This window comes from Plectropomus leopardus, chromosome 16 (assembly GCF_026936395.1).
Source record: "Plectropomus leopardus strain MGB_pleo_1.0 chromosome 16, ASM2693639v1, whole genome shotgun sequence".
In the NCBI taxonomy this organism is placed as follows: Eukaryota; Metazoa; Chordata; class Actinopteri; order Perciformes; family Serranidae; genus Plectropomus; species Plectropomus leopardus.
Window position 1 is genome coordinate 30,128,011 of NC_142191.1, and position 19,123 is coordinate 30,147,133.

At 40.1% G+C, this 19,123-nt stretch overlaps 1 protein-coding gene across 2 annotated transcripts in view; it reads left to right on the forward strand.

Annotated features, from left to right (window-relative positions):
• The window catches only part of bach2b (BACH transcriptional regulator 2b), a 124,527-nt gene that overhangs the window by 14,938 nt on the left and 90,466 nt on the right, over nt 1-19,123 (forward strand). The window contains exon 2 of one of the 2 annotated variants that reach the window (XM_042504051.2): nt 3,663-3,808. The exons of the other annotated variant lie outside the window; for it this stretch is intronic. Within the exon in view, the coding sequence (XP_042359985.2) occupies nt 3,770-3,808 (39 nt within the window). The 5' untranslated portion in view covers nt 3,663-3,769. The remainder of the gene's footprint in view (nt 1-3,662; nt 3,809-19,123) is intronic. 2 annotated transcript variants of the gene reach the window in all.

Below are 19,123 nucleotides of genomic sequence, written 5' to 3' on the forward strand. Positions count from 1 at the left end.
TCATTCTGCAGAGATGTACATACACATATGCAAGCTTTAAAACAGATAAATGTATACATGATAACGTTTTTGTGCCTGGTTTTCTACATGCAGTCTGTAGAAGCGTGCTCCAGCGTTTAGTGTGAAAACTAATTTCACACTAACTTGAGTTTACATCCATTTGTGTCGGAAGTATCCAGTTAAACAGTCTTTATTGGTATTAGCGCCATAGATCTAAGAAACTGTTAACCCAAGTATTGAGTTTGAAAAGCTGCCTAGAGACAGCAAGGTTTTAGCTAACAGCACCATAGAAATTGCATTTTAGCAAAAAATAAGTTTTGTTAAGTTTGAGCATGATGTAAATCATGATCATCATAATGATCAGCGTTTCTTTTTTCTTTGTTTGTTTATTACCTACAACATTTTAATGAATTGATACATATCTAGAATACCACTAGTGACAAATAAGCAGCAAAACTGTAAATGTCATGGTTATAGTTAGGACTAAAAATGAGAGGAAATGACCCCAGAGCATAAAGTTTAATAGGCATCAGAGGACGGATGTTGACATCTGATAGCCAGCAGTTAGTCATTCTTGCAACACTTCAGGTCATAAAAGGTGTTTTTAATGGTGTGACATCCAGAGGAGGTAAATTATGACAAAAACCACACAGTCAGTTTGAGCCAGTCAGGAAGTGTGAACCGAAATGACCCGAATGAGCTCTGTAGCGGCACAGGAAAGTAACAGTAGGTGTGATCTAAGTTCATGGTCAGTTCAGTAGGTGTCCACCTGTGTGTCCTCTGGCCTGCAGCGAGTGAGCGTACTCTTGCTGTGTACCTGCAGCGGTCACATGGCGCCCTGTGCAGCCCATCGTCTGGGCCATGTCATTGAGGACAGATGGTGAAAGGTCAACAAGGCAGAGTTGTGGACGGTTCACTGTTGATTGAGTCACAAGATCTGTGTCAGCCAAGCATGTCAAAACAGACCTGCCTCTGACCTTTGAACCATTTACTCGGTTTTATGATTCATTTCTCTAACAAGACTTTACATTTTTAACACACTACGCTGATGGAAATAAACATTTTTTTTCTATTAAGAACCGACTGCCAAACAATTTGCATACATTTATTGCTAGTTTTAACTCTTTGTGAGTTTGTGACACCCTGTAGGAGCCTACAGACAAACTTAAGTCAGTACCAATGATGTCTTAAGGGTTTAAGAAAACAGAATAATTGGCAAGAGAGTAGAGAAGAAGAAAGATTGAGCAACAAAGGCAGACACAGGGAGAGTTAGTGAGAGTGGAGATCAGTAGTCATGGCTGCATGAGAGGATGGAGGAGTCGGCCATTTAGATGGATTACAGTAGCACAGCTTCCCTTTCATCTCACTCAGGGATTGTGTCTGGAGGGGAGGAAGCAAATTGGTTCTCATCATGCTTAGCAAGTGCTGCTCACTCTGATTCTGATAGCCGAGTCTGTTTGAACACTGTGATGTATATTCCTCCAGGATGATGTACAAGAGGAACATTTATACCGTTCTTTAAGGCGACTATCACAGTCATCTTCTCCTCCAAGAGCACAGCGACAGGCCGCAAACAGGCCAATCTGTCACGCTCGGCTCTGCTCAGCTTTCCAAAATGTGATTCATCAGCGGACTGCTGTAACCATTGTGATATCTGTGTCACAAACGTGCAGCTGCGAGCACGTTCAGGTCGAGCCGTGCGATTCTTATCAGTTGGCACCAGTAGCAGAAGAAGAAGAAAAAGAGAAAAAGGAGATTTCACAGCTGATTTGAATCTGAGAGTGAAGGATTATTTTAACCACCAGCGCACACAGAGATGCAATGCTGTTAGCTCTCTCTACAGTGCAGTCATAAATTACCTTAGACAGTCTTTAATAACAGTGATGTGACTCCGGCTCGGCTGTCTGGCTAGATTTTGAAATGCAAAATAACATAATATAACGTAATATACACGATTGTAGCTAATTCTGTTCTTAATTTATGTATAAATTGTTTTTAAATAATGTATACATTAATTTAGTGTTCATTCTGGACCTTAGAAATGGCAGTTTGACGACTAGCTTTTTAAAGAGCTTACAATCGCAGCACATGGCCGTCATTCAGTAGGTTTCGTTTCAAAGCTGAGGACAAACGTATGAAATGAGAGAGGAGGAGAGTCCTCTGTTCAGAAAATTTTGAAGATCAAACACTCAATTTCCTGCGTCCCGGTGAATTTTTATGCACCAATTTGTGCCCTTTCTGCATTCATTTATGGTGTAAAGGTATTAAAATTTTGTCAAGATAAAAGTCCTCTGTTACTTTCATGTTTCCCCTGCGTCTTCCCGCCCAAAATTGTACATCTCAGCCTTCATCTGTGAATCATCTGTGCTTTTACGAAAACTGGGTTACTGGTGACGATTATGAGATACAACTGAACATCCCATTGTCAAATCTACAATTCTTTATCCTCAATATGAGAAAAATATGAAATAGCCATTGTAATTTCAACAAATGCATATTTCTCTTTTACTTATTTTGTCCAACCAAAAACTGAAAAACTGAAAAAGATGTAATGATACAAAAATAAGAAGAACAGCAATTCCTCATTTATGAGAAACAAATATTTGATATTTTTGTTTACCAGAGCATTTTCTGCGATCAATATTTTTTCTCAGCATTGATTAGTTGGAGATTTTATTACATTTATTGAGAGCAAATTTAACCTTGAGGTGCAGTGATGTGACACATTTTTATAAAAGCAGATTTGTGAAAAAAGATATTTGTAGTTTTTATATGTGAGAAGTTTGTCTGTAATATAAAATGTCTGTGTATTGTAGGCCCTATATATATATATATATATTGGTCTATATAATGGGAAAAATGTTTCCCAAAGCCAAAGACGTTCTGCAATGTCTTGGTTTGGCCCAATGTCAGAGATATCTATTCAACTGTCATAGAGGAGTAAACATTTAATAAGCTGGAATCAGAAAATTTTGACTTGGAAAAAAAAAAAGATTAGGATTAATTTAATAGCTGAAAACTAATCAATTGATAAATTTATCATAGCTGCACTCTCTTTAAGTCAGTCATTTCATAAAAGCTTAATGTCTCTTGTTTAAAAGGAAATTAGCTTGGATAAACTTATTTACTTATTTTGGAAATTAACTTGAATAACCTTAATTACTTATTGTGATGAACAATTTTTTTCAAGTTTTACAAGTTTTTCTTCCCTATAAGTAGATTAATCCTCCCTTCTTTCCTTTATTTGTGATTTTGGATTCCAGAAAAGTTTTAAAACAAGCAAACTTTGAACTTGAAAGCAGACATATTGCCATCTACATTCAGGTATTATGAGAAGTTTTAACTCGTTCTTAAAACCCTAATTCAAAAACCATAAGTGACTGAGTTTGTGCTTAAATGCTTCACTTATGTCCTCATCCTCAATCATCCCTCCCTGTCTTTCCATAGATTTTATGAGAAATCTAAATAATTAGAAGTTTTCTAATATTTTTTTGTAAAGGGACACATGATAATGTAATGATATCTGAAAAAAAACACTTTGCTTTCAGCCCTAAAATCTGTGTTTGGCTTCTTTACAATTAAAAGATGTAGTGAATGGACTGTTGTATGTGAGATTGCACGAGTAATTGTGGATGATAGGACGGTCTGTCTTCATGCTGCAGGGACGTCCTCCCCGTGCACCACCGACCTGCCAATCATGCACCTGACCTCGCTTCTTTCTGACTGATAGTGATGCGTCAGTGTGACTGTATACGCTGCTCGTGGATAAATGATCACTAATCACCATCGGGAGATGAAGGACGAGTCTGTAAGTAGCACTAAATACATACTCCACCTGTTGTTTTTACATGTCAAAACATTACTTTGTGTTGGCAGGAAGGCTGTTTTTTTTTTATTTTTTCCTGTTGTGGTTAGAATGTGTGAAGCCGAGGCAAACATTTGTCACGGTGACAAACACAAACAGAAATGCAGACGGTGCTGTTGTCGAATTGCTCTAATTTTATACCCACATTTATTCAATATAAAAATGTATAATACCAGTAGCAGCAAGACTTATCTATTTATTTTGTTGAAAAATAATAAATGGATCCCTTTGTGTTTTGAATTTAAAAAGTTTACTATATTAAATTTCAATTTAGTATAGTAAATTTCTCCTGAAAACTGATCATTTGAAGGCTCTAAAAGGCTGATGATATTACTCTGCTCTCTTAAACAACATGACACAACTGCACAGTTTAAAACTAATAAATTGTGCGCATTTCCATTTATAACTAACTGTTGCAAAGGAAATAAAGCTTCCCTCTCTGACTTCCTTTGCAGGTGCTAGAATAGCAGCTGTAGTAGACTTAATATTCAATGTTAATTGATCCAACTGTGACTTTCATTCTTTCCTGTGCCAGCGTAAATCTTTAACAAGCCACATAACCATTAAAACTCAGAAAAAAAAAGGAGGAAACCCTACATTTTCAACCCTTTCTCCCCTGATAGTAACTCCTGGTAAAATATCCCACTGAATATACGCTTGTTAAAAGGGAAACCATAACTCTGAAGTGACATGCTGCTCACAGATCTTTTTATGGCAGCTCTCACGTGTATATGAAGTCAGAACGCTTATCCCTGCTTTTGTTAAGAGTCTACTAGCAAACACAAAGGCGTTCTTTGTACCGGAGCTGTTAGTCTCATAGCCAGAGTTTGTGGCTTAGGGTATATAGTAGGGTTAAAGCTGCTGTAGTAAGAGTTCAAGTTGTCAGAGAGCTAAGCCCAGACCACGTGGAGGGCTGGCATTTGTGTGTCGCGCCCTGAGACTAGCTCAACATGGAGGCTGTTGGCGGCTGTGGCATGCTGCTCTGGCCTATGAGTCCTGGACCTCCCACTGTAGAATACATATATGGGAATGTCCAACTGAAATCATACTTCAGCTTTTGCTGAAAGGTCTTTATATACTCTATCTCCTTGGTGTTTGTTTGTTGTGTTATTTGGTTAACATTGTAATTACCAAAAAGAAGAAATTTAACTTTCTTTGGACTGCTTTAATGTTCTGTGCTGACTGATGATATTGGTGCTGTAATTTGACAAGTGAGATATCTCTGAGTGAGACCTAAAATGGTTTGACTTGACAATTACTTCAATCTCAACAGCCTTTTAGGCCAGTCCATGATGTCTCAGGGGTTACAGGAGAATTCACTCAAATAGATTAAAACTTCACCTGCCAAAATGACCATTTGGTTATCAATAACTCTCTCTTTCTTATGTTGAATTCCTGAGGAAAACATTGTTTTTCTTACATGCCTCAATGGTGAATGAATAATTCAAAAACACAAGAACAAGAATCCAAAAACTCCAAAAAATTCTTGATGAATTTAAGTCATAGGGGTCCACATTTAACAATGGCAAAACTACATGAAAACATCTGTTTACAAACTCTCACATAACTTGTGCAGTATCATCCAAGTCTTATTTATCTAATTGTATGCTCAGTACTTCCAAACAGATAACCCTTTCCAACAGCGAACTGAAGTAAAAGTGAAATGTAAATTATGCTCTTTTCAAAGCCAGACTCCATTGGCAAAAACAGTAATTATACCTCACTGTACATGGGAGCTGCTGAGGCAGCAGTAGACCAGCAGTTAGTTAGTTTGTGTTACTGTGTGACTTAAGTGCTTTAAAAGGTTACTTCTGTTTCACTTAAGTCACACAATAACACTTAGTACCTAACAGTGTTTTAGGCAGCAGTAGACCAGCAGCTCTCATGTTCAGTGGGGTGAATTTACTGCTCTTGCCAATTGAGTCTGGCTTTTCAGAACGCATACATAAGTTTCACTTTTAGTTCAGTTTCCCGTCAGAGAGGACTGTCTGTTTTGGATGTTCTGAGCATACAACTGGATAAATTGATAATACTGGGTGAGTTTTTTGGGAGTTCGTAAACTGATGTTATGAAATAGTTTCGTTGTTTTTTTGCTTCAATTCATCAAGACTTTTTTCTGTTCTTGGATTCTTCGTTCACTGTGGAGGCATGCAAGAAAACAGTTTTCTCCTCAAATTCAAAGTAACATTGGGTTAGTAACTGATACACATACTGTAATTATGTGGTTAAAGTACTCCTTTATATTAGTCTTTTACATTACCATTGAGACCTAGTAGAACCTCTTTCCAAGGCTGCATAAACATTTTAATGCAGTCTCTTTAGGTTGTTCAACATTTCTTAACTGTTCTACCTAAGGGTGTAAGAAATGCCTCAAACAGGAAGCTTAAATCCTGAATGACTTCCTTCTTCCCGTTCTTGCTCAGGCCAACTGAATAATGTGTGGTTGTTAAAACAATGTGTAGCAAAAAAAACTGAAGAAAAAGGAGCATAACTGTAGAAGGAGACGAACATGCCAAAAGAAAAAAAAAATAAATGTAAGTTCTTGTCATGTCTAAGGCAACAAATGTGTCCAACACATGTTTGTTATTGATGATATTGTGTAATAGAGTGCAGACTTAAGATGTTTTGTTTGGATTAAGTGGGGTTATATGAGGTACTTATCCATTGTTAGTATATTACTTACAGTAGATGGTGGTTAGCATGTCCTCAGTTTGAACAAGCAGGCAAGAGGACGGACACAGCAGCCAAATGTTTTTCAGCCAGCCCCCCAAATAAGTTAGTATCAGTTTAAATATAAGCTATGGTTAGAGGATTTGCACTGCTTTACCTTGCCATCAGACAGTCTGAAGCGGTTATAAGTATCTACTCTCTCTTGAAAGCCATTAGACTCCATTGACAAAAAGAATTACCAATAATGCAATAATTTTACCTTGCAGAACACTGGAGTTGCTGTCTCAATCAGTTACGTTGTTTGTGACTTTGGTGAATCAGAGTTAACTCTTTAAAAAGCCAATGTTTCCATAGTCTGCAATTCTATACTCATACAATTCCATACTAATAGGATTCCATAATTTTCAAATGTACTCAAGAAAAAGTCCTCATTTATTTAAGGATATTTCCTAAGGCGTCGACTTTCTGAAGGTCCCTTTTTCTAAAGGATGTGTAAAACATTCTTTTCAAATATTATATGCCCCCGAGCTTTTTTTTCTATGAAATGTTGGAAAAGTGCCATAGCAGCTATGTAGTTTTTACATCTTAAAACTAGACAGAGCATGTAAAAATATGAATCATAGAAAGGAGTCTGTCCTTCAAAAAAGTGCTTGAAGCAAGTGAAAACATCCCATCATACTTGTCATACTCAATTTCTTCTTACATAAAACCCTGAGTTGTGAGGGGGTCTGTGAACTGCCTGCCCTCTGATCCAGCCTGAGTGTTTGAGCAGAGCAGGAGTAATCCAAGCACGCCATTCACACATGGCCCATATCTGGAGGTTTAAGTGCCATTGCTTGTTGCCGGGGTTTGGCGAGGCCTCTCTGAAGTATCTGCGCTGAACTGTACAAGCCTGTCTGCCTGTCTGCTTCCCATGATGCACCTCCCCATCTCCGGGCTGGCGAAGGCAGTGAAAGAAGCCATTGTTCCTGTCACTCCAAGGCATGTTCCATGCACTTCTGACACAGAGTGGGAGAAATAATTCCCTTTATACCCCTGGAATGTCTTTGAATCAATCGGTTCTGTAGGAATAAATGCTGCTCTTCAGCCAACTTTGATTCTCAAAGTCCTTTAGTCATTAATGGGCTTGTGTTTGAGACAAAGAATTGTATAAAAAGGAGTTTAAAGGAGAAAAAAATAGGTTTACAAGTTTTCAAATCAAAAGCACCACCTTGTTGGTGAAGATTCTCAGTCATCCAGGTCCTGGTTATTCTAGGGGATATATTGTGGGCAACTGAACTTGGTAGAGTATCTTGAAGACGTTTCGCCTCTCATATGAGCAGCTTCTTTAGTTCTAACAGACTTGTCAGGAGTCACAGAATTTAAACCTAGTGTGGGTATGACCCCTTAAAGGGTCGTCAAGGTCACCTGGAAGTTCTTTAGTACTTCCAGACAAGTGGAAGGGCATTCCTCCCAAAACGTTTGGCAATACCTTGGTGAAGATTCTCAGTCTTCCAAGTCATGGTTGCTCTAGGTGCTATATCGTAGACAACTGGGCTTGGATCTTGTTTTATGCTTGTTTTATGCTAATTTCTTGCCTCTTCAAGGCATTTTCCATTTTTTAGCCTGACCTTGAGCAAAGACCACCTCCAGAGCCCGATTCAGACGTCTGATCCTCTCAATTGAGCAGCCTGTTCACACTTTGCAAGAAAACAAGTGGCTTTCAGGGCTTCTCTCCCTTTAATTCTTTTCTTTTCTCACTGAGGAACTTTGATTGATGTGCAGCAAACCACAGTTGGAAAAGCTCACAGCTCCTCTCGTGCATTTTTCCTGCATGATGTAATGTTTTGACGATGGTATGCCATGTGCAGTGACATTACAACAAAAGAAATATCAGTCTCTGAAAAGGTGGACTTGTCCGTCTTCTCAGGCAGATCATTTAGGCTTCACATACCATGACACCCTTTGAATCCCCCAAACAGGACGTTCTTTGCTTTGACATGCGTGAGAATGGTTGATTCTCACTGTTCTCAAGTTCCACATAAAATCCTAATAGAAGTTAGGCTTCCTGGTTCTATTTTTGAATCTATAAATGGTCCAAAAAATGCTTCTGCTGGCATTGAATTATTGCTGGCTTTTTCAATCCTGAGCTGAGTTGTTGGATCTACTCGCGGTGTAAACCAAGAGCGCTACGCAGAGGTCATGAAACGCTGCCCTATCCGTCAGTGGCGAGTCTATTTTTAACCCTGCTGTATCATGTATCACCTCTTGCCATTTTGTTCCTTTGTTTGGCGAGGAGGGATATTTCAGGACACTCTCGGGTAGCGTGGGTGGCGAGGTGAGGCGGATCCTCTCCCCGACAATTGATCTTCCGTCTTGCTTCGTGTGTGTGAGGCGAAGTGAAGCCTACGTCTGCCATTGACCTGTTGCAGGGGTTGAAAATGTGCTCTTCCCATTCATTACGCTGGGCGGCCCGCACTGCTACCAAGCGCTTTCACTACATCTGTATTTGTGGTCTCTGATAGGATCCAGATGGCTGTCTGGAACACCCGTGCAGACCTTGTACGAGCTTCACATATGGCAAACAGTAAAGGGATATTTAAAGGAGCCTTGCACCCGGGTCACTCTGTTAACGAGTGATGGTCTGTGCATTTTTAGTATTAGCATTTTATTTATAATCTGCAGTGTCCTTTGAGCAACCCCCTAACCCCCCAACCCTAGTCACCTGACATCTCAACTGTTTTTCTTTCATCAAAAGCAACTGACACCATGTGTGACATCACCCACACACTGACAATGTTTGTGGGTGTTTTGCCTTATTCTTTAAATAGTAATATATGTCATGCATATAGATAAATCTTTTGATGACTATAGCCTTTTTTAAGACGATGAATGACAAGAATGAAAACGTAGCAAAAGCAGTCAAAGGGTCAAAAAGATAAAGGGTGGATTCAAGTCACATGATTTGACTTGAGTTAGACTCAAGTCACAGAGTTGATAACTTGAGACTGTCCTTCACAAAATCAAAGATGTGCAATTTGACTTGGACTTGAGCACCAGTGACTTGTGACTTCACTTGGACTTGAGCCTTTTGACTTGAAACATTTGATACCTTCCCTGAAGCCCAAAGATTAAAAACAATGTTATTTAAAAAGTGAGCCACAAATAAATGTATTTCTTTTCATTCCCTGAATTACCTAACATACTAATATTCATTCCCAGGAAGTCAACACTTAATTTCCCAGATAATCCATTTTGCTAAGTAATGCTAAACTAATCAAACAGCATCAACTTAGAACTAAAGTTACATTAAATAGTACCAACTGGACAAAATGATACCAAAGATAACTCCATCCGCTAGGGTTAGAGTTAGGCTGGGCAGCATATTGATATTATATCAATATTGTGATGTAAGACTTGATATTGTCTTAGATTTTGTATATCCCAGCATCTTAAGTGTTTTCTTTTCTTGGTTTTAAAGGCTGCATTACAATGAAGTCTTGTAATTTTCTGAACTTAATCACACCACTTAGTCATTATAGCCACATTACTGATGATTATTTATCAAAAATCTTACCTAAATATTTTGTGAAAGCACCAGTAGCAACTATACATTAGCTGCAATATCAATATCAGGGTATTTGGTCAAAAATGTCATGATATTTGATTTTTCTATATCACCCAGCACTGCTGTTCACATAAAAAAAACTAGGCTATGCAGTAGTCAACAAGAAATAAATAAGAGGATGCAAAATGTGCGGTTTAAAAATTACAGACATGAACTTCCAATATTTTTGTTGTAATAAATAAATACAAATTGTAAAAAGCATTATTTTTTTAACAGTTTATATATCATTATTCTGTTGATAAAATGGCATTAAATTACTTTATTTACTTTAAATTATGACTTGTTTAGGACTCGACACCTAAAGTTTAGGACTTGGGACTTGTCAGTGAATGATTTGGGACTTGCCTGTCTTGATTTGCAACTTAATCCAAAAATTGCACCTCTTGACTTGTAACTTGATTTGGGATTTGGCTGTCTTGACCTGGTACCTGACTTTAAAACTAGTCAGTCTTGACTTGAGACTTGACTGAGGACTTGCCTGTCTTGATTTGAGACTTAGCCCAAAAAATCTTTTGACTTTGGACTTGAGCACCAAGACTTGAGACTCACTTGTGACTTGCAAAACAATGACCTGTCCCCACCTTCTTAAGGGAGAAAGGCAGACAGAAAGTTGCTGAATGATATAAACCATCCAAACGGATGTTTTGAACACTCCGTTTGTTAAATTTTAGAGCTCTAGTCATCAGCGATCAGCCTTAATCTCCTGGAGGTAAAAGCCCACAGTCTCGTCTGTTGCTGTATTTGTTTGGGTTGGGTTACGATCATCCCATCCACTCTGCTGCTGCTGCTGCTCTGTTTTGCTCAGATTTTTTGCTGCTATGACTGTGGCGGGGGGAATGTGCGTAGGGCGGGGTAACGGGGAGGGAGGGGGGAGCGCAGGAATTCCCACTCACTTGGCTCATCTTGCATTTGCTCTACGCCTTCACTGAATCTCCCCCGCTGCACATGGAAAAGGGGATGTTTTGTTGGTGAAACGCTGCTTTCTCCATGCTGTGCACACCATCCTTGTTTTTCATCGGAGACGCCGCACAATGTGGCAGCTCGGTTAGCAGGAGGAGCACCGCTGAGTTCATTAATCCGCCTGTCAAGGGCCCCTTTTTTGCTTTTATTTTTAGCCAAAATCCATCAGGCCTGACAAGTGGGGCAATTTGAGCCAAGTCGAGGGCAGCGCTCCAGGTCCCTTCCACAAAGTCAATCTTCTCCTCCCCTCTTGGGAAAAAAAACGCTCCGGACAGCCGTGCTCCAGGCCTTGGGTTTTGTCGAGTCATGTGAGATCATGTACACAGAAACACAGGAGAGGTGGGGGCTGAAGGTGGAGAGGGGGTCCATGGGGTAAATGAAGCGGGTGGGGTTAAGGCCAGGGGCAGCAGGGGAGCTAAAATCTGCTCACAGGCCAGCAGACAGCACAACCCGCCGCTGCTAGCCTTGTATAAGGTAATGTCTAGCAAGCATGTTGGGGTGGGACGTGTGCACAGATTTATTTTAATACACTGGCGCTGTTGCCAGTGGGGGGAGGGATGTTGAGCCTGCCAGCTCGTCCCAGGACCACTGTCATACTCCGGACAAGCAGGGACTTTTTAGTAGGCAAACCCCACCACAGGCGAATAAAAAACACTGAAAGGAGGCAAGTTTCAGTCCAAGTTTGATCTTCTAATCTGCATGATCACACTGGATTGTTTTTCCGTCCCCTGAATGCTGTTTGAACTCGTTTTCCTTATGCTGTCTTTGTACGGCTGGTCTAGCTCCTCTCACAAATGCATGTTTTGAGTGAATTGCCCTGCAGGGAGGTCTGGATTTGGCATGTCAGTCTTGTATTTAGCATCGCAGTGATACAGTATGAGTAGTTGCCCTCAGGTAGTTACGCTGCACAGAGGTGATAGTCTGCTGGAGCCTCACACCTGAAAGAATATGTCATGCGTCACATGTCCCATATCAGCTTTGGAGAATCGAATAGCTCTTACTTGACTAATTAGATACCGTTAGGGCTACAACTAATCAGTCATGACTCATTAATTAATCTATTGAATAATCATTTAAGCTGTAAACATAGTAATTATATGATAATAATATGATAATTAGTGGGTTGTCAAAATACTGAAAGCTCATGCTTGCAGTTAAAAGCCTAGAAAATGCTTGGAAGTGGATGTTGGGATATTTTTTGTCAAACCAGAATACTTGTATTTTAGTGTAGTAGTTAAGTTTATTGTAATTTTTGTGTAGTATTTACATAGATTTATCCTGGCTTAACGTAAAGTTCAGGATCTGGATTTAAAAAAATGGTATGATTAGGTGTTTGTTGATTTTCCTTTTCATTTTTTCCGTTTGGTTTAAGCCAAGTTGGCAGTGTGATTTTAGGGTTGGTTAATTGCTTGTCATAACATTTTGTACATATATCCATGAGCCTGACTTTTGCATATGAGTGACATTTTTGTTTTTTATTGTAGTTTCTCAACAGCTGTTGGATAATTTGCCCTGGAACGTTGCTTTGACATTTATGACCCACACAGGATACATTTTTATAATTTTGGAAAACCCTTGAGTTTTCATTAAGAGCCATCATCAGGTCTAATTTTCTTTTTATACCTCCATGCCAGCAACAGTAGTGTTTTATGGGTTGTTTGTACATCTGTCACATTCACATACAAAAAAAAGTCACATTCTCATACACCCAACCTCTCAAGAATACCTAGGGAATAGGGAATTTCCTCAAATTTGACACAAACGTCCTCCTGAATTCAAAGATTAAATAATTGGATTTTGGTGGTAAAAGGTCAAAATCACAGTGACCGTGACCTCGTGTCCATCTCATTCTCATGAATAGGATATCTCAGTAACACTTTGAGGAATTGTCTTAAAATTTGGCACAAACGTACACCTGGACTCAAGGGTGAACTGGTTAGATTTGATGGTCAAGGTCAAGGTCCCTGTGACCCCATGTCTATCTTATTCTCATTAACACGCTATCTCAGTAGGGGTATTTCCTCAAATTTGGCACAAATGTCCACTTGGACTTAATCTTGACATCTTGACTTGACACTAATCTTTGGTGTTAACCTTGAAAGTGTCCTGATTGCTGTGTGTGGAGCATCCATGTTTTAGAATATGTACCTTATTTACAGCAACATCCATATTTAAAGCATTGTCTACTGTCATGACAACATATGAATCTAGACAGACATGGATGTAAACTGCAATTTAACTGGTTGGCGGAGGCACTTTTACTTTGGTTTATGACCTTCAAATCTTACAAGTGTGCCACACCATGTTGTTCTTTGCATTTATTGCCATTTTTAATGGTTAGCATGCTGAAATGCAAACTAAGAAAGTGAAAATAACAAACATTGCCCACAAAACATCAGAGTGTATCACTGTGAACATGTTATGCGGTATTGAAAGCAGTTCAGAGAACAACTGTGTCTAATTAAAGAGGTGCTAGCGTGTCTGTAGACTCTTAGTGTTGTTGTGCAACTGAAGACAAAGAGAGAAAGCATGCCTATCTCGCATCAATAATTGAGCCGGAGCTAATTTTGGAGTTGGACTGGCACAGAATGCTACTATCAAGTTTAGTGTTAACTCCATGGCTGGTAGCCAGTGGCAGTGATACCCAATGAGCACTGCTTGGGTGTAAAATCCACTCCAAGAAGAGAAAATTGATTTTGCATTAACTTTATTTTTTGACAGCAGTATTAGCTTTACAGGAACAGGCTGCGATTTGTTTTACATGGCAGATATTTTCCACTGTAGAATTAAACTGTTTAGAGGACATTCAGCGGGTTAATAATTTTTATAGCCTATAAAAAGCGGCAGCACTCTCACAGGACATAAATCAGCACAGTCTGTCTTTGTTGGTAAGCATGTTGGAAACAAGGCTGTACACTGCAGTGGCAGCCCCTTCCACCCCACCTTGAGCAATGAAGGTCACAGAAGAGGAGAGTTAATGACCATCACATAGGGCAACTTTAATGAGCCCTGCACAAGTGTTATTTAGATTCCATTATGACCTGTCTTCCCACTCCCGTTAGAGCTGTCAAGAGGCTGTATATCTACCGTCTGTGCATGTGCGACTTTTGTCTCTAAGAAGTATGCGCTTCCATGCTGATATGTATGTTCATGGGGGGATGGGAGGAGATGCTCCATGTAACAATTTACACAGAGAAAAAAACATCAAAAACCACAACTCTGATGTTTTATGTCTCATTACTGTACAGTAGAGCTCTAGTGTGAACTGCTGAACTGCCCATTGTGTCAACAGACTTACCCAGTGATGTTTAAAGCTGCATATATTGAGGAACCAGAGAGTCTAAAGCTATTGTACCCTATTAGGTGTGTTGCCCCATTCATTTGTGTGTAACCCTGCTCTGCCACAGTAGCCTGCTGCACAAAAGAGACTAGGTTTTCAGACAGCTGTCGGGTCAAAAGTCGGTAGTACAAAAGCTGAGGAAAATATTTCAAGTTATTGTCCAATTTGCAACCAAGCTACTTAGCTTGGTAACTGTCAGTTAGCAACACACCTACAGAGCTACAGCTTAATGAGAGGCCAGAACATGGACGAGTTGAAGAACTGGATACAGCACTGCCACTCAGCACCATGCTTCCATTATTTTTCCAGTGGCAACTTGCAGTATTTCAGAAAAAAAAGACAAAAAGCACTTTCCCTATAGACCACAATCATAATAGATGTCTAGAGTTGTGTAGTGGTAGTTGATGAGATAGATATACTACGAGGTAGTTTGGTAGGTTGCAGAGGAGGAGGTGGGTATGCTATCTTATATATTCAACTTGCTTTATAGCTGATAGGTAGAAATATTGTAAATGGCCAGAAAAAAAAGTGGTATGTTAGTGAAGATTCTGAGTCATTCAGGTCAGGGTAATTCTTGGAGCTATATCAAGTTTCTTTCACTCATCCGTTGTAAAGAAGCTGCTTGGATGAGAGGCGCGACATCTTCAAGAAACTCTATGAAAATACTATGATATAGCACCTAGAAGTGAGTATACCCCATATGCCTGCTAATACCCTCCACTAAATCACTGTATGTCAAAAAATGTCTGTTTTACAGGACACCTTGGACTGCACGCAAGGTCAATTATGACTCTTTCTAGTATGAATTTTCATTTCAATTAGGTTTTATATTTGTAAAACTTTCCCTGAGCTTAGAGAACAATTAAAAACATGTGACATCATGACAGGGTCTATGAGTCAGTGGGAACTCAGGAGAGACACTACTGCATATATTAAATGTGCCACATATCCTAGAAATAAATCTGGAAGCTAGAAACTTTTTTGGCATCTATGCCAGGTGAGCAGTTCTCATTGGACTGAAAAGGTGCTATCTTGGGGTCTGGTATCCAGGTCTAATAATACATCCATAGACCAGAGACTGTCTACTACTTTGTGCAAAGCAGCCTTAGTGGTTAGCTCTCCAGCTACATTATTTCCCCAAATAGATTTATAAGTAGTCAATACCTCACCAAGCTCCTAGCACCACCTATACAATGTTGTCACTTGGTGCAGTCTTTAAGACCAACCCCCACTTGGTAAAGGTCCACCTCATTTGGACTTTGACCCGAGTTTGAATCACAGACTTTCTGCTATAAATCTGAAGTCTCGAGATAACCCTGATGACACTGCTGTTACATCACCTGCGGTCAGACTTGACAAAGCTTCTCTTGAGCCAAGGGAGTCCTTACATAAGTGTTTTCATAAGCGTAGTCGCACCAACCATAATGAGTAAACCTGATGTGTAAACTCAGTGACACTTTGATGATATTTCTCCCAGACCTCCATGAACCTGCTCCAACAGAGGCCTGTCAAAGTGAGGTTAGGGCAAAGACTGTATCTTTATGACTGTATATCAAGATTTTTGCCATTACAAAAGGGCTGTCCACACCAAGTATGATGTTATTTTAAAAATTGTTAAAAGTCAAGTGGATGGATAAGTCCACACCATAACTATAACTGCAATGATAGTGGCAAACAGTATTATTGGGATCCCTTTCAGAGTGATTTGATGAATCATAGAAACAGTGACAGTCAATCAAAGTCCATCCAGATTTGCAGGGCATCATGTTTTTACTTTTTAAGCAGTTATGCAACATTTTTAGGCTGTTGATTGCAATTTTTTTGTAAAAAAGAAGTAATTTTACCCTAGACATACTGTCAATGGTCTTTGGCACAGATCTTTGTATGTTTTGTCCTTACAATAGACTGTATATAAAGATGGACGACACACCCCCACTTACACCCGCTATACTGAAGTGAGGTTTAAATATCCGGGATACGGGCTATGCCATCTTACCAGGGTGATGTCATTGAGAGTCCGAACAGTAGCAATTACCGCAGTGGGAGAGTTCCCGCGAAAACACCCGTCTAACCAATCACGAGCAGCTCCAGTGAACGCGAGCGCACAGATTTCCTGTCATGGCTGTCAATCATGACGGAAAAGCCGCCTTTACTTTAATAGCTCATGGGTAATAACTTACATGGGTTATATACAAATTTTGGTGCATTCCTTTTCGTAGATATATGTACGAACAGTGCCTGAGAATAGTCTTGGATGTTCACATCGTTATTGTTCTTGGTGTAGACGGCCATTAAGAGCAGGGATGACTTTTCCTAGTGATTGATATCTCATTTTAGAGCCACTCTTGAGGCTTGACTAGATTTATTGTCCTCTCAGTGTTTGATGTTGTGTAGCACCAAGCCTTTGTTGCCTGTTAACAGGGGTCTATGTCACCCCCAGCTGTCAGCACTGTTCAAAGAGCCTCCAACCAAGGAAAGCATAACGGGTGGCGTGGGTGCAAAAACTATGCCTGTGGTCAGTATGGCACTCAGAGCTTACCCATGGTTCCCTCTTTCAGTTTGACATCACACACTTGCATGGCAGCCACCAGCCTCAAGCTAGTTTTTCACAACATTTTTTCCTTCCCTATGTCCTCTTTCTGTTGTACTACATTGTGGCTAGTTGAGTTTTATGTTAATTAACTGTGAAAAAAATGTAAAATTGCAAAGAGGATTATTGATGGAAAAAGGCATCAGCTAGAGCACTGCTCAAATCATTAATGGAAATGTTCCAATTATTTTACTCTAGCTGAAATTGAAATGACCCCTCAATAGGGATGTGGTCCCCCAGACTTGTGGATTCTGTTAAGGATGTTGTTTTCTTCCAAACTATTGATGCATGCAAATTCCTACTGTGTTGTCAAGACCATAGGCTGAAAGGATCCCTCTGGTGGAAAAAAAAAAGCTTTAGGAAGTTTGGGGCTGTATCCATGGACCATGGGAACAGCATAGATGTAAAACGGAACAACGGACAAAAGCGGATTCTCTTTTCTGTAAATCAGAGTTTACTTACCTTCTGACACAGAACGGAAAAAGGAGCCGGCTAAAAAATGTTCTGTAACATGGTGGAAGTTGGGGTCATTGTTCTGCCGGTTCATTTCTGTTCAGCAGCCCTGGATCTGAGGACCTATCTCCATGGAAACCATTATGTGGGGCAATTGGCGGCAGAACACTTTAGAAATCTCTTTGGAATATATTAGTAGCTGCAAAGGCCTCACTCTCCTCACCTTCAACCTCTTGCCATTGTCTCGGAGCTAGTTTACTTCAGGCGCTGTTCTCAGGATTTCAGGCCTCAGCTCAGGAATGTCCGACCCATAGTTCGTCTCCACGCAGGGACGGGAAAACAACCCAGCCGCTGTGGGCTGAGGGTGGACATCTCAAATAAACAGGCTGAACCCACCACCGGCAAAGCTCCTGTGCCTCCAGATTCTCACCTTGTCCAATTCTGTAGTTTTAGGTTCAGGGTTAAGGTTACACACATACACAATAAATAACCTTAAAAGATGGGGAATATTTAAAAGAAGCAAATCCTCACTGTGCGGACCTATAAAGCTGTTTCCAGAAGATTCCAAGAAATCCATGCCGTTAAAAAATGAAAAATAAATAGTGTGATCATATACATACACCAAAGGGTCAGGGTTCAGGTTAAATTAAAAAGCTTCATTTCACTGACTCGTGTGAACCGTAGTGGCACAGAGCATCAATATGATCAGCATATGAAATGAATATTGATTTGCATTACAGAGTTACAGAACCACACGTTATTTTTCCCCGATATGGCAAAAAATCCAAATAACTCAAAGACTTCATAAAGAGCCGATATGCTGAGACTCAAATTTCTGAGAAAGTGCTGCTGATTCAGAATGCTCATTGAATTGTCACGCTGTGCATGTGTGCGTATGTCATTAACTCAGCCCTACATACGTACCAAACAGACCGCTCCGAATATTATTTTTCTTTCCTCTTTAAGCGTGATATTACCTTTTTTACTCTTCATAGATATTTCCCTCCGGTATTTTGTCAATTCTCAAACCTGAATCGCTCAGCAATCTTGTCGCCTGTCGCGTGGGATCGCTCAAAGGCATTGAGTGGAATACCTTTCTTAGTTAAAAAAGAGAAAAAGCAGATTTTTGTTCTATATGAGCTGATATGGCACATTTTTTATTGAGCAGGAAAACAAGCTTCCTAAAGATCTGCTAACCCATCTGGCTGAGGTGATTAGCAAAAGCCAAGGCAGATGGTGCCGTGGCCAGATTCTGCACTGCTTCAGGGGTGTATTAATCTGCATAGACGACTGACAGCCATGTTTGGCTGTGAGGGATATTTTTGTGCGTCACATGGATGGGAAGTGAGAAAGCCAGTGTTTTCCAGCAGTGTGTGGGGTTTCTGGTGGAGCTGGATCATTTACCGCGGCGAGCCGATTGACTGGGACCCTCAGAATGTTTTTGTTAGGGGATGAAGTAAGGGGGGCGGAGGGCGGGCAATATGTGGACCTCTTCATGTGCAGCAAACCCGCTAAAAAGTGAATGAGCCACACAGTAGCCCCCCCCCCTCCTTCGCTGTTGGCAGCGCGGTCTGGAAATGTTGACACACGGAGCGAAGAGCAGCCCCAGAAACCCCAGGAATCCCCCCGAGAAGTCGC